Here is an 18,453-nt window from a genome sequence, read left to right as displayed (position 1 = left end):
TGATGGGAGAGTATGGAACAAAACTGAGAAGTTGCAGTGATGTAAAAAAGATTTCCTAAGCTCAGCCCTGCTCCTCACGTCAGACATTGTACCTGGATTTCTCAATCTGTGGTCAGAGCTCCTGATTGTTAGGTCATTTTCATTGACAGAGTAGGAACTTGGGGCAGACAGCTGTGCACGTGAGGTGGTTTCTGGTCCTGAACTAAATTGAGATCATCTCACTCATTTGTTTGACAGTCATTTGATAAGTTCCAACTCTGTGCTGGGCCTTGTGCTACAGGGGCAAAGAGCATTACAGTCCTAACTCTTGAGGAGCTCACAGTCCAGCCATGAAGACAGAGACATGTAATAAATAACACCAAAACAGTATAATAAGGCTATAGCAGCAGTGCATAAAGCATGATGCAGGAAAAAGAGAAAGAAGGCAGCAATTATTCCACCTGAGGTGGAACAGGGAAGGCTTTAAAGGAAGGAAACCTGGCCAGGCACGGCAGCTCATGCCTATAATCCCAGCACTTTGGGAGGCCAAGGCAGGTGGACCACTTGAGGCCAGGAGTTCAAGACCAGTCTGGCCAACATGGCGAAAACCCGTCTCTACTAAAAATACAAAAATTAGCTGAGCGTGATGGTGCATGCCTGAAGTCCGAGCTACTCAGGAGGCTGAGACACAAGAATTGCTTGAACCCAGGAGGTGGAGGTTGCAGTGAGCTGAGATTGTGCCACTGCACTCCAGCCTGGGTGACAGAGCAAGATTCTGTCTCAAAAAATAAAAATAAAGGAAAGAAACCATTTTAGCTGAATCTTGAAGGATGAGTAGGAGCTAACCAGTAGAGAAGCAAGAGTGATGATGAGGGAAAAAAGCAGAAAGTAGAAGAGTGTTTAAGGTAAAGGAATTGGAATGATTACAGGCCTATGTATGGCAAAGAATTGGGTATAGCAGAGTATGGCTGAAATGAAGGTATGCCAGAGTAGTGCCAAAGAAAGGATCTCAGACAGGTCTTTAGAATTATGGGTCTTAAACTTTTTCTGTTGAACAAGGTATCTCAAACTTGAATAATGCATGGACCCATTTTTAAAGGAAACCCATATATGTATATATATAAAATCAGAGATCCTTTAGAATGCATGCTACCCAGCTTGAGAAACACTGCTTTAGGTAATAAGCTGAGTAAGAATGGAACTATGCTTTATTGAGGTATAAAGTCCTACACTTAGCAATGTCTGGCTCTTCCTTAGAAGGTATGCAATTACTATCTGAGGAAATGACTTGTGAATGATCAGATCTGTGTCTTAAAAGGTTCTGTAATTTCCAACTGGATGCAGTGTCTCACACCTGTAATCCCAACACTTTGGGGGGCCAAGGCAGAAGGATCACTTGAGTGATCAAGACCAGCCTGGGCAACATAGTGAGACCTCATCTCTACTAAAAATAAAAAAATTAGCCATGCATGGTGGTACACACCTATAGTCACAGCTACTTGGGAGGCTGAGGCAGGAGGATCGCTTGAGCCCAGGAAGTCCAGGCTGCACCACTGTACTCCTGCATGAGGTAACAGAGCAAGACCCTGTCTTGAAAAAAAAAAAAGAGGGGGGAGGGTTCAAGGATTCCCTAACTTGTAGCAATAAGAACCCTGGCTCCAAGCAGGGGTTGGGGGAGTTGAGACTCTTGTAATATCCCAGGTAAGACACAACCAGAGCTTGAATCAAAGCAAGCTTTGTGGGAATGAGGAGGGATATATTAAGAGACATTTCTGGGTTTGTCTCCAAGGAGGAGTTTCACCCCATGCTCCAGCCCAAGAGCAGAAGTTCCCTTGGTTGTGGTTTCCTCCCTCCCTTCTTCTCACCCCTCCCAATCCTCACCCTTCTCTTCTTTGTCCCTCCTCCCCACCAACCCCCTAGCTTCCAGTTTTAAAGAAAAACAGTCTCAGACTTTTTCAGTTAACAGCTATTGTTTCCCCTAAAATAAGGCAATTCAACTCTCTATCTCTTCCATGAAAGCCTCAACTCCAATAAAAGTATAGCCCCAAACTGTGGTATCTGGGAAAAATAATTGGAAGAAAGTGGCCAGAACTGGTTCAGACCTTTATTTTTGCCATTTGACCTTCATAAATTTGAATTTCCAACTTCACATGCTGAGAACTTACCACAAACTCCCTATTAGAATCCCAAGGATCAGCTCCCTCCACTGGCTTCACCTCCAGATGTCTCTGGGCCTTTTGGATACCATAGGCTCTGGGGCACTCTTGAGACTCCTGAGGAGGGTCCAACCTTCAGGGCAGAAACAGCTCTACTAGCAGAGAAAGCAAGCTTTCAATATTGTGCAATACAAAAACGAGAGCAGGGCAGCCTTGGGTTTGAAGATCTGCGTCCTGGAATTAAGATCTTGAGATGACAGCGCAGCGGGGATTGGCTGAAGCCCTAAGCAACCTCTACTAGAGCAGAGAGATGAGCTGTGGGCTGGTGCTTCTGTGGTGAGGTGGTGGTGTTTCTGGAGAGCAGATCAGAGGCAGGGGAAAACCACGCAGAAGCAGGAGCTGAAGACCTCAGACCGGCACCAGGTGTGTATGGCCTCCGCCTTGCTCCTCTCTTCACTGGGGGTTATATGCCCTCTGAGCCCTCGGCTCCCGGGGTCTAACTGCCTAGAATGTCAGCAGTAGGCCTGTAAAAAGTGCTTCTTCCCACATACTGTAACACTGGGCTTCAGTGTGGGGGACCCTGGGGCTCAGACCAGGAAACTACATGCCCGATTTGCAACAACTTGGCTGCGACTTTTATGACGTTTTGGGGAGTCCAGAAAAGCAGAGCTGTGGAAAGAGGTTTCATTCAAGCTCCAGACTTGGGTGGCCCTTCATCCCCACTGAAGTGGCTATGGTAAATTGTCTTCCGTTGCAACACGAATGGAAAAGTAATTTGGGGTTGGGCCAATACAAAAACAGTTGAAAGAGGCAAAATATTGGATTAAAGCCATACTATGGAATGGGGAGAGAGGAGGTACCCCAAAAGGGTAGGAGACTGGGAAAATTTTAAGAATATTGCCTTAGGCCTGTTTCCTTCCCAAAATATAGCAAGATAAACCTTAAATTTGGTAGGTTTGATTGCATTCTGCATAGAAAGAGTTTGGGCAAAGGCAAATGTGTGGAACCGGAAGATGTGAACCAGAGGAGGTAGGTGTAGAGCCAGTTGATTTCAGGACCTGTGGATTGACAATGAACAGGCCACAGTGGAATGCAGCCGTTTTACCAGTTACTTCAAAGCTCAAACAGTAGAAGTCTTTGTCCACGTCTTCCATCGGTCCCAAAGCCCTCTGCTTATTGTAGATGCCAAATCCCTGACTCTCTGCTCTCCCTCACATGAGACGTTAGGAAAAACATTAATAGCAGGAGGCACTTTAAAAAATTATTTTTGGCAACGCTTTTTGCTTTTGCAAGCCCCAGCTGAGTAACACAGGAAGCTGAAAGGGTGGGGGCACCCCCTGGCTCCCATGGTTAGAAGAATAAGCCAAACAAGATCAAAACAGGAGCTGCGAGATACCACTTCCTGCCTCCCCCAGGCACCCTGAAACTCACTGAGGGAGGCGGACCTCAAAGCCGAGCCCCCTCCTCTACCCCCAGACCGTTACAAACCGGAAATGTTATAAGAGATGGAAATGTCCAGGCCATCTGGCTGAGAGAGCCCATGGCGTCTCGGGCCTAAAGAGAGGTGGAATTTCAAGACCTCACAAGCGTCCCACTTGGCCTGGTTGGAAAAAGCCAGAGAAAAGATAGGAAAACCGGTCACTGCCCTTTCTCTGGAAAACTTGCTCTCATTGATGGCTCCCCCGCCCCCTCCCCTACACAGATACACCCTACACAAAACTCCAGGCTGGAAGAACAAAACCCCTACCTGGGCAAAAGGGGCAAGTCTACAAAGGGAGGGGACAAAAAAGTGGCAGGGAAGCTGTAGCTACTAAGCTGAAATACTGAAAAACCGAGAAACAGATTGGCTCTTCATGCCGGCCTTGCTCCCCTCTCGCCCTTGAGATTAGCATCTTTCTTGGAATGTCGAAAATACCATTAGACAGCCCCAGCTTATGAATAAATAGAATGTGACTTTCTGGGAAGCTCCCTTACACCCCCTGCCGCCCTCACTCTGCTTTAATATCTCTCCGTTTCTTGCTTTCTTAAAGAAGTTCTCATCTTGAGTCTAGTATGTACGTGTGCATGCGGAAATGTATGTATGCAGGTGGAGGTGTGTGTGTGGAGATGGAAGTGTGTATGTCCAGATGGAATTGTGCGTGTGCAGGTGGAGGTGTGTGTGTGCAGGTGGAGGTGTGTGTGTGCAGGTGGAGGTGTGTGTGTGCAGGTGGAGGTATGTGTGTGCATGTGGAGGTGTGTGTGTGCATGTGGAAGTGTGCGTGTGCATGTGAAGGTATGTGTGTGCAGGTGGAAGTGTGCGTGTGCAGGTGGAGGTGTGTGTGTCCAGGTAGAATGTGTGTGCATGTGGAGGTGTATCTGTGCATGTGGAGGTGTGTGTGCAGCTGGAAGTGTGTGTGTGCAGGTGGAGGTGCACATGTGCATGTGAAGGTGTGTGCATATGGAGGTGTGTGTGTGCATATGGAGGTGTGTGCAGGTGGAGGTGTGCGTGTGCAGGTGGAGGTGTGTGTGCAGGTGGAGGTGTGCATGTGCAGGTGGAGGTGTGTGTGCAGGTGGAGGTGTGCGTGTGCAGGTGGAGGTGTGCGTGTGCATATAGAGGTATGTGTGCATATAGAGGTGTGTGTGCATATGGAGGTGTGTGTGTGCAGGTGGAGGTGTGCATGTGCATGTGGAGGTGTGTGTGTGCATGTGGAGGTGTGTGCAGGTGGAGGTGTGTGTGTGCATGTGGAGGTGTGTGTGCAGGTGGAGGCATGCATGTGCATGTGAAGGTGTGTGTATGCAAGTGGAGGTGTGTGCATATGGAGGTGTGCGTGTGCAGGTGGAGGTGTGCATGTGAAGGTGTGTGTATGCAAGTGGAGGTGTGTGCATATGGAGGTGTGTGTGTGTGCATATGGAGGCGTGCGTGTGCAGGTGGAGGTGTGCATGTGAATGTGAAGGTGTGTGTATGCAAGTGGAGGTGTGTGTATGCAAATGGAGGTGTGTGTATGCATATGGAGGTGTGTGTGGGCAGGTGGAGGTGTGCATGTGCATGTGAAGGTGTGTGTATGCAAGTGGAGGTGTGTGTGTGCATATGGAGGTGTGTGTGTGCATATGGAGGTGTGTGTGTGCAGGTGGAGGTGTGTGTGTATACAGAGGTGTGTGTGTGCATGTGAAGGTGTGCATGTGCATGTGAAAGTGTGTGTGTGCCATATGGAGGCGTGTGCAGGTGAAGGTGTGCGTGTGCAGGTGGAGGTGTGCGTGTGCATGTGGAGGGGTGCGTGTGCATGTGGAGGTGTGTGTGTGCATGTGGAGGTGTGTGCATGTGGAGGTGTGTGTGTGCAGGTGGAGGTGTGTGTGTGCATGTGGAGGTGTGTGTGCTCAGGTGGAGGTGTGCGTGTGCATGTGAAGGTGTGTGTGTGCAGGTGGAGGTGTGCATGTGCATGTGAAGGTGTGTGTGCATGTGGAGGTGTATCTGTGCATGTGGAGGTGTGCGTGTGCAGCTGGAGGTGTGTGTGTGTGCAGGTGGAAGTGTGCATGTGCATGTGAAGGTGTGCATGTGCAGGTGGAGGTGTGTGTGTATATGGAAGTGTGTGTGTGCATGTGAAGGTGTGCGTGTGCATATGGAGGTGTGCGTGTGCATGTGAAGGTGTGCATGTGAAGGTGTGTGTGTGCAGGTGGAGGTACGTGTATGCAGGTGGAGGTGTATGTGTGCAGGTGGAAGTGTACATGTGCATGTGGAGGTGTGTGTGCGCATGTGAAGGTGTGTGTATATGGAGGTGTGTGTGTGCATGTGGAGGTGTGTGTGGCAGGGAGGGGAGTGTATTAATCTCCTAGGGCTGCTATGACAAAATACCACAGGGGAACTTCAAAAACAGAAACTTATTTTCTCATAGTTCTGGAGGCTAAAAGTCTGAGATCGAGGTGTCAGCAGAGTTCGTTTCTCCTGCGGTCTCTCTTCCTGGCTTACAGATTGCCATCTCTCTCTGTGTCTCCACATGGCCTTCCTGCGGTGCCCTGATCTCTTCTTTCAATAAGGACATCCATCATATTGGATTAGGGCCAGCTTAATGGCCTCATTTTAACTTAACCACATCTTTAAAGACCCTTTCTCCAAATATGGTCACATTCTGGGGCACTCAGGGCTTAGGACTTCAACATAGGAATGTTGAGGAGATATAAATGAGCTCATAACCGAGGGCAAGGGAGGGAATAAACATTCTCCCGGGAGGGGAGACTGCGTTAGCCTCACTGACCTACATTTTACAGGGAAAAGTCCATGTACAAGACTGACAAGAGGTGAGGAGTGCAGAAGTGCCTAGACAGGGGAGGGAGATAGTGAGCGAAAGGGTAGCTTAGAAGCTTTCCTTCCGGGGCCCCTCTGCTATGCTACCCTGAGCCATCTGATAAAAATCGAGGTAAAAAGAGGACTTGAGGCCAGTCTTATTCTTTCTTGTCCTAGTCCAGAGAAACAGGAGAAGATCCTCTTCTATCCAGCACCCTTTGTCATCTTTGCTCCTGCCTGCCTCCTGAAAGAGTTCACTGTTTGAGCACCAACCATGTGCTGGGCAGTAGGATAGGAATATAGAGTCAAACTCTTTGCAGACTAGGTTTTGGCCCAAGCTCATTAACTCATCCCATTTGCTCCAGGGACAGCTTAATGAAGACAAACTGAAAGGGAAACTGAGATCCTTAGAAAACCAGCTGTACACCTGTACCCAGGTAAGCATTCTGAAGGATACTTCCATCTCAGGAATCTAGAATTAAATGAGAAGAATGCTTTTGAACCTCAATCTTACTTTGGAGAAACACCACCAGATAGAGAATAACACACCCATTCCTACTTACCCAGTTCTGGCTTGGCCATTTACACTTAGTCTCTAATTCACTAGATCACTGTCTCCATCCTTCTTCCTCTCCCTTTCTCCCAGTATCCTTCTCTTTGCACCCTGGAGGAATCCCAGCACTAATCAGTTTGTCAGCTCCAGGGGAACCTTGAGAATACCTGACACTGTAGGGAAAGGCCCTTGGTAAAGATTCACACCACCCAGACAGCCCTTTACACATCCTAATCTTTGAACAGATGAGTTAGATGTTATAATGAAGTCTTAGAAAATTATTTTCATTCCATGGGTAACTTTTTTCTGTTTTTTCTAGCAACCCCTGGAAGAATGTAAAAGCTCTTTTATTTGGCTCTTCTGTAACACCATTTTCCAGCATTAGTAATCTCTTGATTGGCCTAATCTTGGTTTATAAGAGATAGAAAGAAATCAGCTTTCACATTTGAGAAGTGATGGATACCTGACAGGTGGGAAGATATCAAATAAGAGAATGGGGTGAAACAGGCAGAATTCTCCCATCTGGAGTTAGAGAGAGAAGACAGTCCTGGCCACATTGATGGCGTCTTACAGGGGAAGAGAGTTTATGGAGTCTATAAGTTTCTTGGTCCACAACTTTCATTTTTTCAGTATAACTTGCTTTGTCAGGACTAAATAATGCCAACCAAGTTCACAGGAGACTAATATATAATCCAGAATGCCAGTCTATTCATTTTCAATAGGGAATAACACATAACCAGTGCCCAGCATGGATGGTCATTGGATGTCCAATAACTGGGACATCCCCTACATATGACCTCAACCAGGTTAATTCCTGGATCTGGTTTTTAATGAAAGTTCCAAAACTATAAGACCCACTCAAATTTAAATCCAAAATTTCAGACAATTCCAAAGCTAAATGGAAATGATTTCATATTGATCCCTAAATTGTTGTCATCTGGTCTATTGCTTACACAGTGGGTAATCCAGAATTGACAATAAAATCTGCCTGCCTTCTCCGAAATCACAAGGCATCAAGATGAAAGAAAGGGAGAAGGCAAGACCCCCAGTGAATTTGCAAAGCTGCGCTTGTGTCTCCTTAATCCTGCAGCCAGGAGGAATTTTATAATGCAAATGTATTAATTTTAAAACATGAAGTTCATTAGGCATTGTAGAGAAGCTACAATGATTTTTTTTTAAAGCAGCAGCAGTATGCTCCCTCCCTGAAGGCCCTGAAGGAGTTTACAATCCAGTATGAAAGACAGATGAGTCAATAGAGTAGAATAATAGAGGCATGCAGGGGATACTATGTGAACACCATGAACACTAAGAAAAGCTACCTAATCCATAAGACATTGTGGGATGGGGGTAGTTGGTCAATTTATCAGAACTGATGATACTGGACTGAATCTTGAGTATGAGTAGAAGTTAACTGGCTGTAGGCAGAAGAAGCTACATGGGTAAAGGCAGAGCCCCAAAAAACGGAGTGCTGGGGGATCTGCAAACATCTCAGCTTAGGTGGAAGTAGCATGGGATGAAAGTCTAGGCATGTAAGAGGAGCCATGACAAGGAGTTTGGATGTGATTCTTAGTATGCTGAGAATCCATGGAGAGATTTATACAGGAAGTGGCAAGATCAGATTTGCATTTTAGAAAGAACCCTCTAAATGCAGGACTGAAAAGGGACTGAAGGGAGGCAAGATTTGAAGAAAGGGAGGCTGTTGCATTAATCCACATAACACTACTACTAGAGCCTGAACTAAGGAAGCAGCAGTAGGGATAGAGAGGAGACAGATATGAGCTGTTAAGGAAATTGTCAAGGCTCAATGACCAACTGATTAGTGGGAGGAAGTGAGAGAGAAAATGAAGATTGACTCCCTGGTTTAGGGTTTGGAAAAGCCTGGATGGATGATGATTCTGGTCACTGAGATAGGAACCCCAAGAAAAAAGAACATGTTTAGAAAGATGAGTCCTGTTTAGACATGTTGGATTCCAAGAGCTTGTGGAAGGCCTCGGATATAATGCCCAGCAAGCCTAGGGCGCTGTTTATTATGCCCCCCACTCATCTCTCATTGCCTGAGGGACTCTTCTTGCTAGCTCTACCCTAAAAGAAATGGCTCACTAGATTACTGGTATCTCTGCCTGGGGGAAGAACCAACTTCTTTTCATTTCTGTATCCCAGCTCAGGATTTGGCACACTGAAGCTCAATGTGTATTTGTTGAATTGCATCAAATTTACAGAAATACTCCCCTTGGGGAATGAAAAAAGTACTACTGGAGATGGAAGACCAGAAAAACAGCTATGAGCAGAAGGCCAAGGAGTCACTGCAGAAAGTGCTGGAGGAGAAAATGAATGCAGAGCAGCAACTACAGAGCACACAGGTATGGGGATGCCACATAGACATGGGGCTGGGGACTCCAGGCAGCTTGGGGAACAGGGGAGCCAGCTGCACAACTCCCTGGAACCCTCTCCTCTCTGATCTCCCTCAGCGATCCCTGGCCCAGGCAGAGCAGAAGTGTGAAGAGTGGAGGAGCCAGTATGAGGCTCTGAAGGAGGACTGGAGGACCCTTGGGACCCAGCACAGGGAGCTGGAGAGCCAACTCCACGTGCTTCAGTCCAAACTGCAGGTACCAGGCACTGGGGGTGGGGAGGGAAGACAGGCTATGGGGAGGAGGGATGGTGATGAAAGAAGCTGTTCTGGATTAGGGACTCCAAAGGCAGCTGACAGCATCTGGCTTTCAGTTCCTCAGTCACCACTACTTTGTACCAAATTCACTGTTTTGGCTCTGAAATCTAATTTTGAGTTTAGCAAGGATGTCTGCATTGCTCATGCAAATGAACTAAGCGTTCATTGGAATGACACCATCACCACCCAAATGAAAAGAACTGGCTGGAATATTCATCAGCCTACTAATGTCATCTCCCAACCCACTCTCCAAACTCCATCCCAAAAAAGCATCCAGTTCAGAATTGCCCACTGTTGGCACAGAAAGAATGTCACTAATTTATTTACAGGTGAGTACTAACACTTTCTGCCAATGTGTATTTTAAGCAATTACATTTAGCAATTACAATTAGACTCTTGGCATCCTCAAGGGTTCCATCATCTTCAATCTGTCCTAAGCCTCAGTTTTCCCATCTCTAAAATGAGGATAATAGTACCTACATCATAAGGTGGTTCTGAGTATTAAGTAAGATGATCCATGTAAAGCACTTAGCACAATGCCTGGCACACAAAAGCACTCAGTAAATATTAGCTATTATTTTGCATAGATTTATTTACCTGGTTTGGAATTTTGAGGATCCACCTCAAAAGCTGATCTTTGTAATTTTCCTGAAGCAGGGCTCAGAACAGCCCACTTGATAAGAGACAGAGTATGTGAGTCTTATCAAAGGAGTGAACCCAGCTGGTCACTGTGCGTGGTATCCACAGCTCAACCTTTGTTGTTTTCTTCCTCCCATCACCTATAAGGCAACTCCTATGAAGATTTTTGTGAGGGGTTTTTTAACTTTAAATCTTTGTGGGAAAAAAAGACCCTAACCAAAAAAAAAAAAAAAAAAAAAAAAAAAAACTGATACTGCCAGAAGTAGAAAAAAGAGAAAATGAAAACATCCAGAAAACTAATGACTTTGTATTCCTTAATTTGGTGATTTACCAAAGTGTCAAGACATGACTCCCACACCAATGACAACCACTTACATTTCCCCTAAAATGGCAGATTTTTTAAAGTACTGGGTTTCCTAAAGCAATTCTTATTTTATATATTCTAATTTATGTACATGAATGTGTCACTTAGACTGTCACTAGAGATGGTTTAGAAAATAAACTTACACTGCACAAGCCTCAGTCCACTTCAAAACTACTGGCAAATGCCTGTAGTCCCAGCTACTCAGAAGGCTAAGATGGGAGGATTGCTTGAGCCCAAGAGGTCGAGGCTGCAATGTGCTATGATGGCACCACTGCACTCCAGTCTGGGTGACAAAGTGAGACCCCATCTCTAAAAATAAAAATAAATAAATAAAAGACACGACTTCCTTGTGAATATCAAAAGTCTAATCTGCTGTTATAAATGTGAGGAACAAAGCAAAGGGAAGAAATAGGAAAAAAGAAAGACTTCTCTATTTTCTCATCTCCCTAACATTCCTTCTATCTCTAAAATTCCAGACTTTTCTACATTTTCCTGTTCCATGGTACCCGCCCCCCAACCTCCACCCCAACACTGACCTCCTTCTATATTGGCCCCTCCTCCTCCTTACAGGGAGCAGATAGCAGGGACTTACAGATGAACCAGGCCCTGCGATTTTTGGAAAATGAGCACCAGGAACTGCAGGCCAAGATTGAATGCCTGCAAGGGGACAGAGACCTGTGCAGCTTGTATACCCAGGACCTACAAGGTACTCTTCTCCTTGGAGGCCTTGAGTGCATGGCAGCCATGGCCAAGTGAGCTAAGAAAAAAGAAACTGAGTTAAGAGAAAGGCTTCAGCCTTTTATTTGTTTGCTTGATTGGTTGATTGGCTTTATAATCTCATTTTACCTTGAGGGAGAGGCAGGACTGTTTTAATCATCCAAAATTGAAAGTTAATTTCACTGTAGTAGATAGAGTATCTTGTTGTCTGAGCTCTCTTTTTAGCCCATCCCTCTGGGCCAGATCACAGCTGCTCCCACATCAGTCACATATGTCAAGGCCACAGTCCTAATTTGAAAGGGAAAGGTCAGTTGAAACACAAGGCATAGAGAAAGTCTCTCAGTCACACCCTCTGTGTCCGCTGATAGAGAGGACTAGATAGTGTGTAAACACAAGCCTCAATGCAACCCAACATTGTTGATGCACAAAACCTGAGGTACTTGGCTTCTGGTTTACCTCTTCAGAACTGGGACACGAAGATAGAGCAACTTCCAATAGACACACGTTAAAGACCACGACAAGACAGCATCTATTACTAATTTCCATCCTAAGTACTGAGTTCATTAAGTCTTGGGTTCCTTTATTTTGGCTTGCATTATTGCATTTTCAGATCAACTAAAAAGGTCAGAGGCAGAGAAACTCACCCTGGTGACCAGAGTACAGCAGTTGCAGGGTAAGTTCGCTTTCCAGATTCTGAAAGTCCACAGGGTTTTCCTGGGGTCCTGGCCCACAAAAGGCACCCAGAGTAGGGACTAAGGGCCCAGTCTTTGGCATATGCTCTAACTCTGTGCACTTTCAGACCCTCTTCTTGTAAAGTGAGGTCATTTACATAGCTCTCCATAAATTATGTGTTAGCCTCTGTTTTTTTTTCTTCTACTTTTCTCCTTCCATGCCAATGACACCACTTACATTTCCCCTAGAATTGCAGATTTTTTTTAAATACTGGGTTTCCTAAAGCAGTTCTTATTTTATATATTCTAATTTATGTACATGAATGTGTCACATAGACCTGTCACTAGAGATGGTTTAGAAAATAAGCTTACACTATACATGCCTCAATCCACTTCAAAGCTACATATTGGGCCCAAAGAGGAAAAGGGACTTCTCAGAAGAAAAGCAGTTTCTGAAAAGCTGGAGAACCTGACTCAATTAATACAGCTGCTGGTTGCCCACCACTTTAACCTCTGACACCTGATAGAGAAGCTTCATGCAAACAGCAATGATTATTAAGAGAGCAAAGCAACCACAGGGAAAAGGGAAAATCTTCAAGCAAAGACTTGAAGATAGCGACATGGTAGGGGGAGATATAAGGATGCTATATTCATAGCAAAGTACCACAGACTGGGTGCCTTGAAGAACAGAAATGTATTGTCTCACAGTTCTGGAGACTAGAAATCCAAGATGTCAGCAGGGTTGTTTCCTTCTGAGGGTGTTTAGGGAAAGATCTATTCCAGGGCTCTTTCCTTGGCTTTGTAGATGGCCGTCTTCTCTCTGTGTCTCTTCACATTGTCTTTCCCATGAACATATCTGTGTCCATATTTCCCCTTCTTATAAGGACACCAGTGATATTAGATTGGGGCCCACCTGAATGACCCCATTTTAACTTGATTATCTTTTAAAGAACCTATCTCCAAATAAGGTCATTATTTAAGGTACTGAGGGTTAGGACTTCAACATATATATTCTGGGGGACAAAATTCAACACACAGCAGATGGGAACATATTTAATAACCAAGGTTCTAAGCAAAGTTCTGAAAAGAAAACTTTTTGTAGTAAATATGCTAGCATAGACAAGTTCCTTGTGTTTTCCAACAGGTTTGCTTCAGAATCAATCCTTACAGCTTCAAGAACAGGAGAAACTCTTAACAAAGAAAGGTCAGCAAATTTATTACCACAAATTCTAAGATATTGCTCTTCCCTTACCTGCCTAGAGGCAGCGGGATGGACTACATGACCTCCTGGAGTCCCAGCCACTTCTGGGAGTCTGTTAAGTCCGGGATGTGTGGGAGCTTTTTAAGGACTGATCATTGGCTCTGAGGACACTTCAACTAGTTAGCCTTCTATCCTGAGGTATATAAACTGTGAAAAAGGGTTTCTATTCTCTCTGAAAGCACATGTCTATGTTGAACATTTCAATAAATTTATTTTGAACTCAGGATTTCATGTCAATTTTTACACACTTGATTTTCCAAATCACATCCAACTCCCCAGCCCCAAACCACATAGCAGGCCAGAGTCAACTCACTGTTAGCCCTAGAGAGTCTACTGTCCATGTTTCCTGAGAATTCACTGTGTATACAGAGGGGCAATAGCTCCTCACCTGTCCACTACACACGACCTTTTGTTTTCTCCTCACAATCATTGGGCATAATATAATAGATAAGGCAGAAATTTTTATGCCCACATAGTATGGATAAGAACATGAAAGTCTATGGTGACACAAACTAACAACACAGCTATAACAACAATCCAAAACTTCTGACTCCTAGTCCATGCTCTTTTCACCAAGACTAAGACTGCAGGGTGGCTAAAAAACCATCTTTAACCATATGAAGATAAATTTTAGGATAGGACTGCCATCTTCACAACTTTCAAATGAGGACATCAGGGAAAAGGGATTGTATTAAAGCATTTACCAAACTTATTTGACAAACTAGGAAGAATGTGACATACAACCAATGAAATTCAATTAAGAAGTATTCACTAAAACTATCTAGCACTAGATAAGACTGGGGATACAAGAAAAGATCCCAATCTTGCCCTCAAGGAGCTCAGATTCCAGCTGTCTGTCCAAGCTTAGCAGGGGCCTACTGGAAGTTAACCTTTATGTCAGAGAATGCCATCAGTCTAGCCAAGAGCACGCCCTCCCACGTTCCCTCCCCTCTCCCCACTCCTAGTGGTCTCACCCTCAGGGCCCTTCCTCAGAGGTATGGGCCTCACTGTCACCAAGAATCTGGCTGCTTTTTTAGATCAGGCTTTGCCTGTGTGGAGTCCAAAGTCCTTCCCTAACGAAGTGGAGCCTGAGGGTACAGGGAAGGAGAAAGACTGGGATCTCAGAGACCAGCTGCAAAAGAAGACTTTGCAGCTCCAGGCCAAGGAAAAGGAGGTGAGAGGGTGACCTGAGATAGTGAGGGCTCATTTGCGGAATAGCAGAGAAACCTGGGAGGCAGTCAAAAAGCAGGGATTTCAAAGTTTAAGTTGTGAGTGGATAACCACAGACATTCATTTGCCTACATAAAGTGTCTGTGCTTTTGGGCTGACTTGTCAATCTTTTCCCTTCCTTATTTATACCAACTCTTATTCAAGGTTTTATTAAATGATTACCTTTTAGAAAGTCAACCAAAACTCAAACACATTTAATAAAAATATTAACTTCTCAATATGTCATCCCACATTGAGTATCTTAAGTCTTTATATGTCTCTTAAAGAGTAAAACTCTTCCTTTGTACATACTCATAAACATACACATCCCCAGAAGTATTGATATGCAACTAGCTCCTGGGAAAGAAACTTGTACTAAGGTCACTTCTAGGTCGTTTGTTCTATAAGAACGTCATTTTTCGGTGTCTCTCATTTGCAAAGCACTTGCACGTAAAGTCATATAAAAGAACTTAAATGTATAAAATGTAAAACTATAATATGCATTACTGTCAATCATTTAAATGAACACATTCCAGACAATGTAAGACAGTCAAAAGACAAACTCAAATCCCTGAGAATGGCTGGGAAGGGAAGATGGTGGTAAAAATTCCAAATGAGTGAAACTTACAAAGGGCAGTCTCCCCTGCCTGGGCTCTGTCCTAGACAGAAGTGACAGTGATGACTTTGGTGATGTTCTCCCCAGTGCAGAGAACTGCATTCAGAATTAGACAACCTCAGTGACGAGTATCTCTCCTGCCTGCGTAAGCTGCAGCACTGTCGAGAAGAGCTGAACCAGAGCCAGCAGCTGCCTCCCAGAGTAAGAGGGTCTCTCCTTCCCATAAAGCCCTGGATGATGGGACGATTCCTTCTTTAACCAAGTTTTGCACATAAAATGTATCAGCCCACGCCAACAACTGGCCATCCTGTCTCACTGTGCTTGGTTTATACTATACTGACATTATGGCAACCACTGAAAAAAACACTGGCTCGTCCATCAAAGCCCAACTTTCACAGAACTCTCAATGCCAGAAGGAAAGACTTACTCTTAGCTAAAGTATGAAAGGGTGTTCTTTTAGCCGATGATAAGCATGGTGGCAAGAACAGAAGGACACAAAAGTACTGGGGAATACAAAGAAAGAATATAATTTTGCTGGGTTATTTTCCACCCTTCATTATTCATATCAGTATTTATATATCTGGTCCCTGATGGATACGGCTCCCTGGGCTAGAGAACATTGGTTAAGTGGTTTTATCCCAAGACAGGTAACAAAGTGGGAGACAGAGTAAAAAGCTTTTTCTCCACCACCAACCCAGCGTTTTCCACTGGGCTAGAGTAGGAAGAAGAAAGATATTTGCCTATATCTTTTCCAATCCACTCATGGCCACTTTCTTCTGTCTCCCTGTCCCCCTACAGAGGCAATGTGGGCGATGGCTCCCAGTGCTGATGGTGGTGATTGCTGCAGCACTGGCAGTGTTCCTGGCCAATAAAGACAACCTGATGATCTGAATAATTTGTGACAACTGCCTTGGGTGAAAATCAGAAGCAAGCAACTCAGCGAAAAACTCAGAAGGTTTGGGTACATTACAGCTTGGGTTTTCCAACTGACTTAGGATTTCTGACTTTTTATTATTTTCTTAACCTACTGTAAATAAACTTCACCTGACCAGATTGTTCCTCAGAACTCTCAGTTTATTCCTGAATGGTGTATTACATTAACAAGTATCACATATTTAAGCATACTGGTGGTCTACTCTCCTCAAATTCAGTTGGAGGCATATAAACATGCAGAAAAGCCCCCAGCCCTACTTTCCTAGCAGGCAGCACCCACATAGAGCAGGTATATTTACAAGGTTACCATGCAAGAGTGTTTGGCTTGTCTTCCATCACCCTGCTTTTCCTCTATCATCTCCTTCCTTCTATCTTTTATCCAGTGAAAATGAAATCATCTCCACTAAGAGGACTTCCTAGTATAGAAATGGCAAGTATGTACTATCTACCAATTTGCTACTAGCACCACCATTACCTATTTACATGCCCTTTGCATTTGTGGCCAACTGATTACAGCATTGTGCCTTAGTGTACTCAAGACACTTGGAATTGGCAGTTGAGATGATTATTTGCCATCCCCAACCTAGAGATGATCATTTACTGAGTACCTTCTATATGGGAGCAGAGTTAAAGTCAGAGGGCCACAGCCGGCAGTGTGACTATCTCAGAGGAGATGCTGAGATCAGCAAAGTCATTCTGAGTCCTAAATCGGGTTCTGAGGTCCTTCTCCCAGGTGTTTAGAATGTCCCTCAGGCCTGGGAACAAACTCTCTGGGACACTAAAGGAATAGAGCAGGATTGGGGGTTGACCTAGCAACCATGAGATCCGGGCAGTGAATACTCGTAGTGGAGTCAGAGCTAAGCAGTTGTCATCTCCCTGGTTCAGGTGAAAGGTATAGGGAACAGGATAGCCCAGGAGGATCCCAAATACAGTACACAGATTCCAGTCTGAGGAATGGAGCCTGCTGTAGGAGACTGCTAGAGATAAGTCCCTCTGCAGCCCCTGCAAATGTGTGATGATCTCAGCCACGAGGGCCTTCAAGTCCTGAAGCTGGTCCAGGGAGCAGACAGAAGGGTGACGCTGGCAGCTGGAAACATCCACAAAGGCTATGGTACCAAGCAGCACCTGCTCCAAGTGCTGACATACATGCTTAGGACTGACAATCAGGCTGTTTTCTCCAATCTCAAGGATGTGAAGTCCAAAGGTCAGGAAGCCAAGCCCCTGCAGCTCCTCCAGATAGCTCTGGAGCTCTGATGCCCCTGCACAGTTGCAATCATAGAGCACAGCTGGCTTCAGTCCCCGGGCCACAGCCAGCACCTCTCCAGCTAAGTGAAGGCAGATGGCTTGGGGTGGACTCCGTCTCTTTCCCATGCCAAGGGTCTGCTGAGCAGCTGCCACCAGCAGCTGAGGGCTCGGTGATGACATGAGATCTAGAAGCAACATCAAGAATGGCCTCCTTAGCTAGCCCGAGTTCCCTTCCCTGGGTGGCATCTTTCAGCCAGACACTTGAGGAGGGGCCTAGAAACAAAGCAGGAGCAGGGAATTATTAACAGCCAGTGACACACCAGGAAACCTGCCAACAGCCTTCCTGTTAAACCGCGGTATCTTCCAAAGATTATTCTGTCCCTCCCTGCTTTGAAATGGCGACCCAGCCCAGACAAGATAGTTTCACCGATGCTGCTTGATTTTTCTGGTTGACTTGGTCTCCCTCAATCATAAATTCGTGTGTTTTTCTAGCCTTATAGCTAGATTTATATTCCCTCTGGCTTTTATTCTAAATTTTACCTGTTGCAAATTACGTTATCTGGTTCAAACCGTAGGGAATTTGGGGCAGAGGCGGAGGCGGGGCAGTGTTTGGCAAAATTCACAGCATTTCGCCCAAAAGCCCTTCTGGGACAGAGCTCCAAGTTCCAAATGTATCCTTTCCACTGACAACTCCCCTACTCTTCCCGCCAGAGAATAGTTATAAGAATAGTAATTTGATTAATATACACCAGAATGTGGACTAACAACCATCTCACCCTGACACATAAAAATGAATGAATGAAATCCGCTAGAACTGCAGAAGGGTAGTATTTTAACTTCTGCTGGCTCCGCCTTCCCTTTCTGTCCGACATCAAGGACCCTCGGAAGATGGGATTTCTCCGATCCACACACCCCACACCAGAGCATGTTATAGTGATTTGCTAAATGAGGCATAAGTCTGTCTCACATACGTTCTTTTTCCACGTCCGCTACAGGTTCGGGGGCTCAGAAACTTTTTGCGGCTTCCTGCCTGCTGCCAGAAAGGCAGCTAGTCCCCCACGCCCAGCCGCAAGTAACACTGGAAAACCCGCCTGCGCTGGGAAGACCCTCGCAGCCCGCTCTGCTCCAGTCCGGCAGGCACCTTCTTGCGCATGCGCACCCACTCGAGTGCCGCCCTCTTTCCCCCC

At 45.3% G+C, this 18,453-nt stretch overlaps 2 protein-coding genes and 1 long non-coding RNA gene across 22 annotated transcripts in view; 1 reads left to right on the top strand and 2 right to left on the bottom strand.

Annotated features, from left to right (window-relative positions):
• The window catches only part of LOC134808240 (uncharacterized), a 22,621-nt gene extending 20,376 nt beyond the window's left edge, over positions 1-2,245 (bottom strand). The window contains exon 1 of the long non-coding RNA XR_010150776.1: positions 2,145-2,245. This is a non-coding gene — a long non-coding RNA (uncharacterized LOC134808240). The remainder of the gene's footprint in view (positions 1-2,144) is intronic.
• Positions 1-16,141, top strand: part of TRAF3IP3 (TRAF3 interacting protein 3) — a 26,334-nt gene extending 10,193 nt beyond the window's left edge. For 4 of the 20 annotated variants that reach the window (XM_001168531.5, XM_001168642.5, XM_001168308.5 and 1 more), the window contains exons 9-17: positions 6,759-6,830; positions 9,166-9,306; positions 9,415-9,552; positions 11,185-11,320; positions 11,942-12,004; positions 13,147-13,206; positions 14,301-14,437; positions 15,176-15,289; positions 15,887-16,141. In XM_001168531.5, the coding sequence (XP_001168531.1) occupies positions 6,759-6,830; positions 9,166-9,306; positions 9,415-9,552; positions 11,185-11,320; positions 11,942-12,004; positions 13,147-13,206; positions 14,301-14,437; positions 15,176-15,289; positions 15,887-15,979 (954 nt within the window). In that variant the 3' untranslated portion in view covers positions 15,980-16,141. Of the gene's footprint in view, positions 1-2,439; positions 2,559-6,758; positions 6,831-9,165; positions 9,307-9,414; positions 9,941-11,184; positions 11,321-11,941; positions 12,005-13,146; positions 13,490-14,300; positions 14,438-15,175; positions 15,290-15,886 lie in introns of those variants that run through there. The other 16 variants (XR_010150757.1, XR_010150755.1, XM_063792628.1 and 13 more) reach the window with 10 other exon arrangements.
• C1H1orf74 (chromosome 1 C1orf74 homolog) lies at positions 13,042-18,453 on the bottom strand. Its single transcript, XM_514167.6, has 2 exons — positions 18,238-18,453; positions 13,042-17,539 (listed from the first exon to the last, which is right to left on the bottom strand). Exon 2 carries the CDS (start codon positions 17,462-17,464, stop codon positions 16,655-16,657), a length of 810 nt encoding a protein of 269 aa, XP_514167.1. The 5' UTR covers positions 17,465-17,539; positions 18,238-18,453; the 3' UTR covers positions 13,042-16,654.

Source organism: Pan troglodytes, chromosome 1 (assembly GCF_028858775.2).
Source record: "Pan troglodytes isolate AG18354 chromosome 1, NHGRI_mPanTro3-v2.0_pri, whole genome shotgun sequence".
In the NCBI taxonomy this organism is placed as follows: Eukaryota; Metazoa; Chordata; class Mammalia; order Primates; family Hominidae; genus Pan; species Pan troglodytes.
Note: the sequence above shows the minus strand (reverse complement) of the source record. Positions and strands in the feature narration are given on the sequence as shown.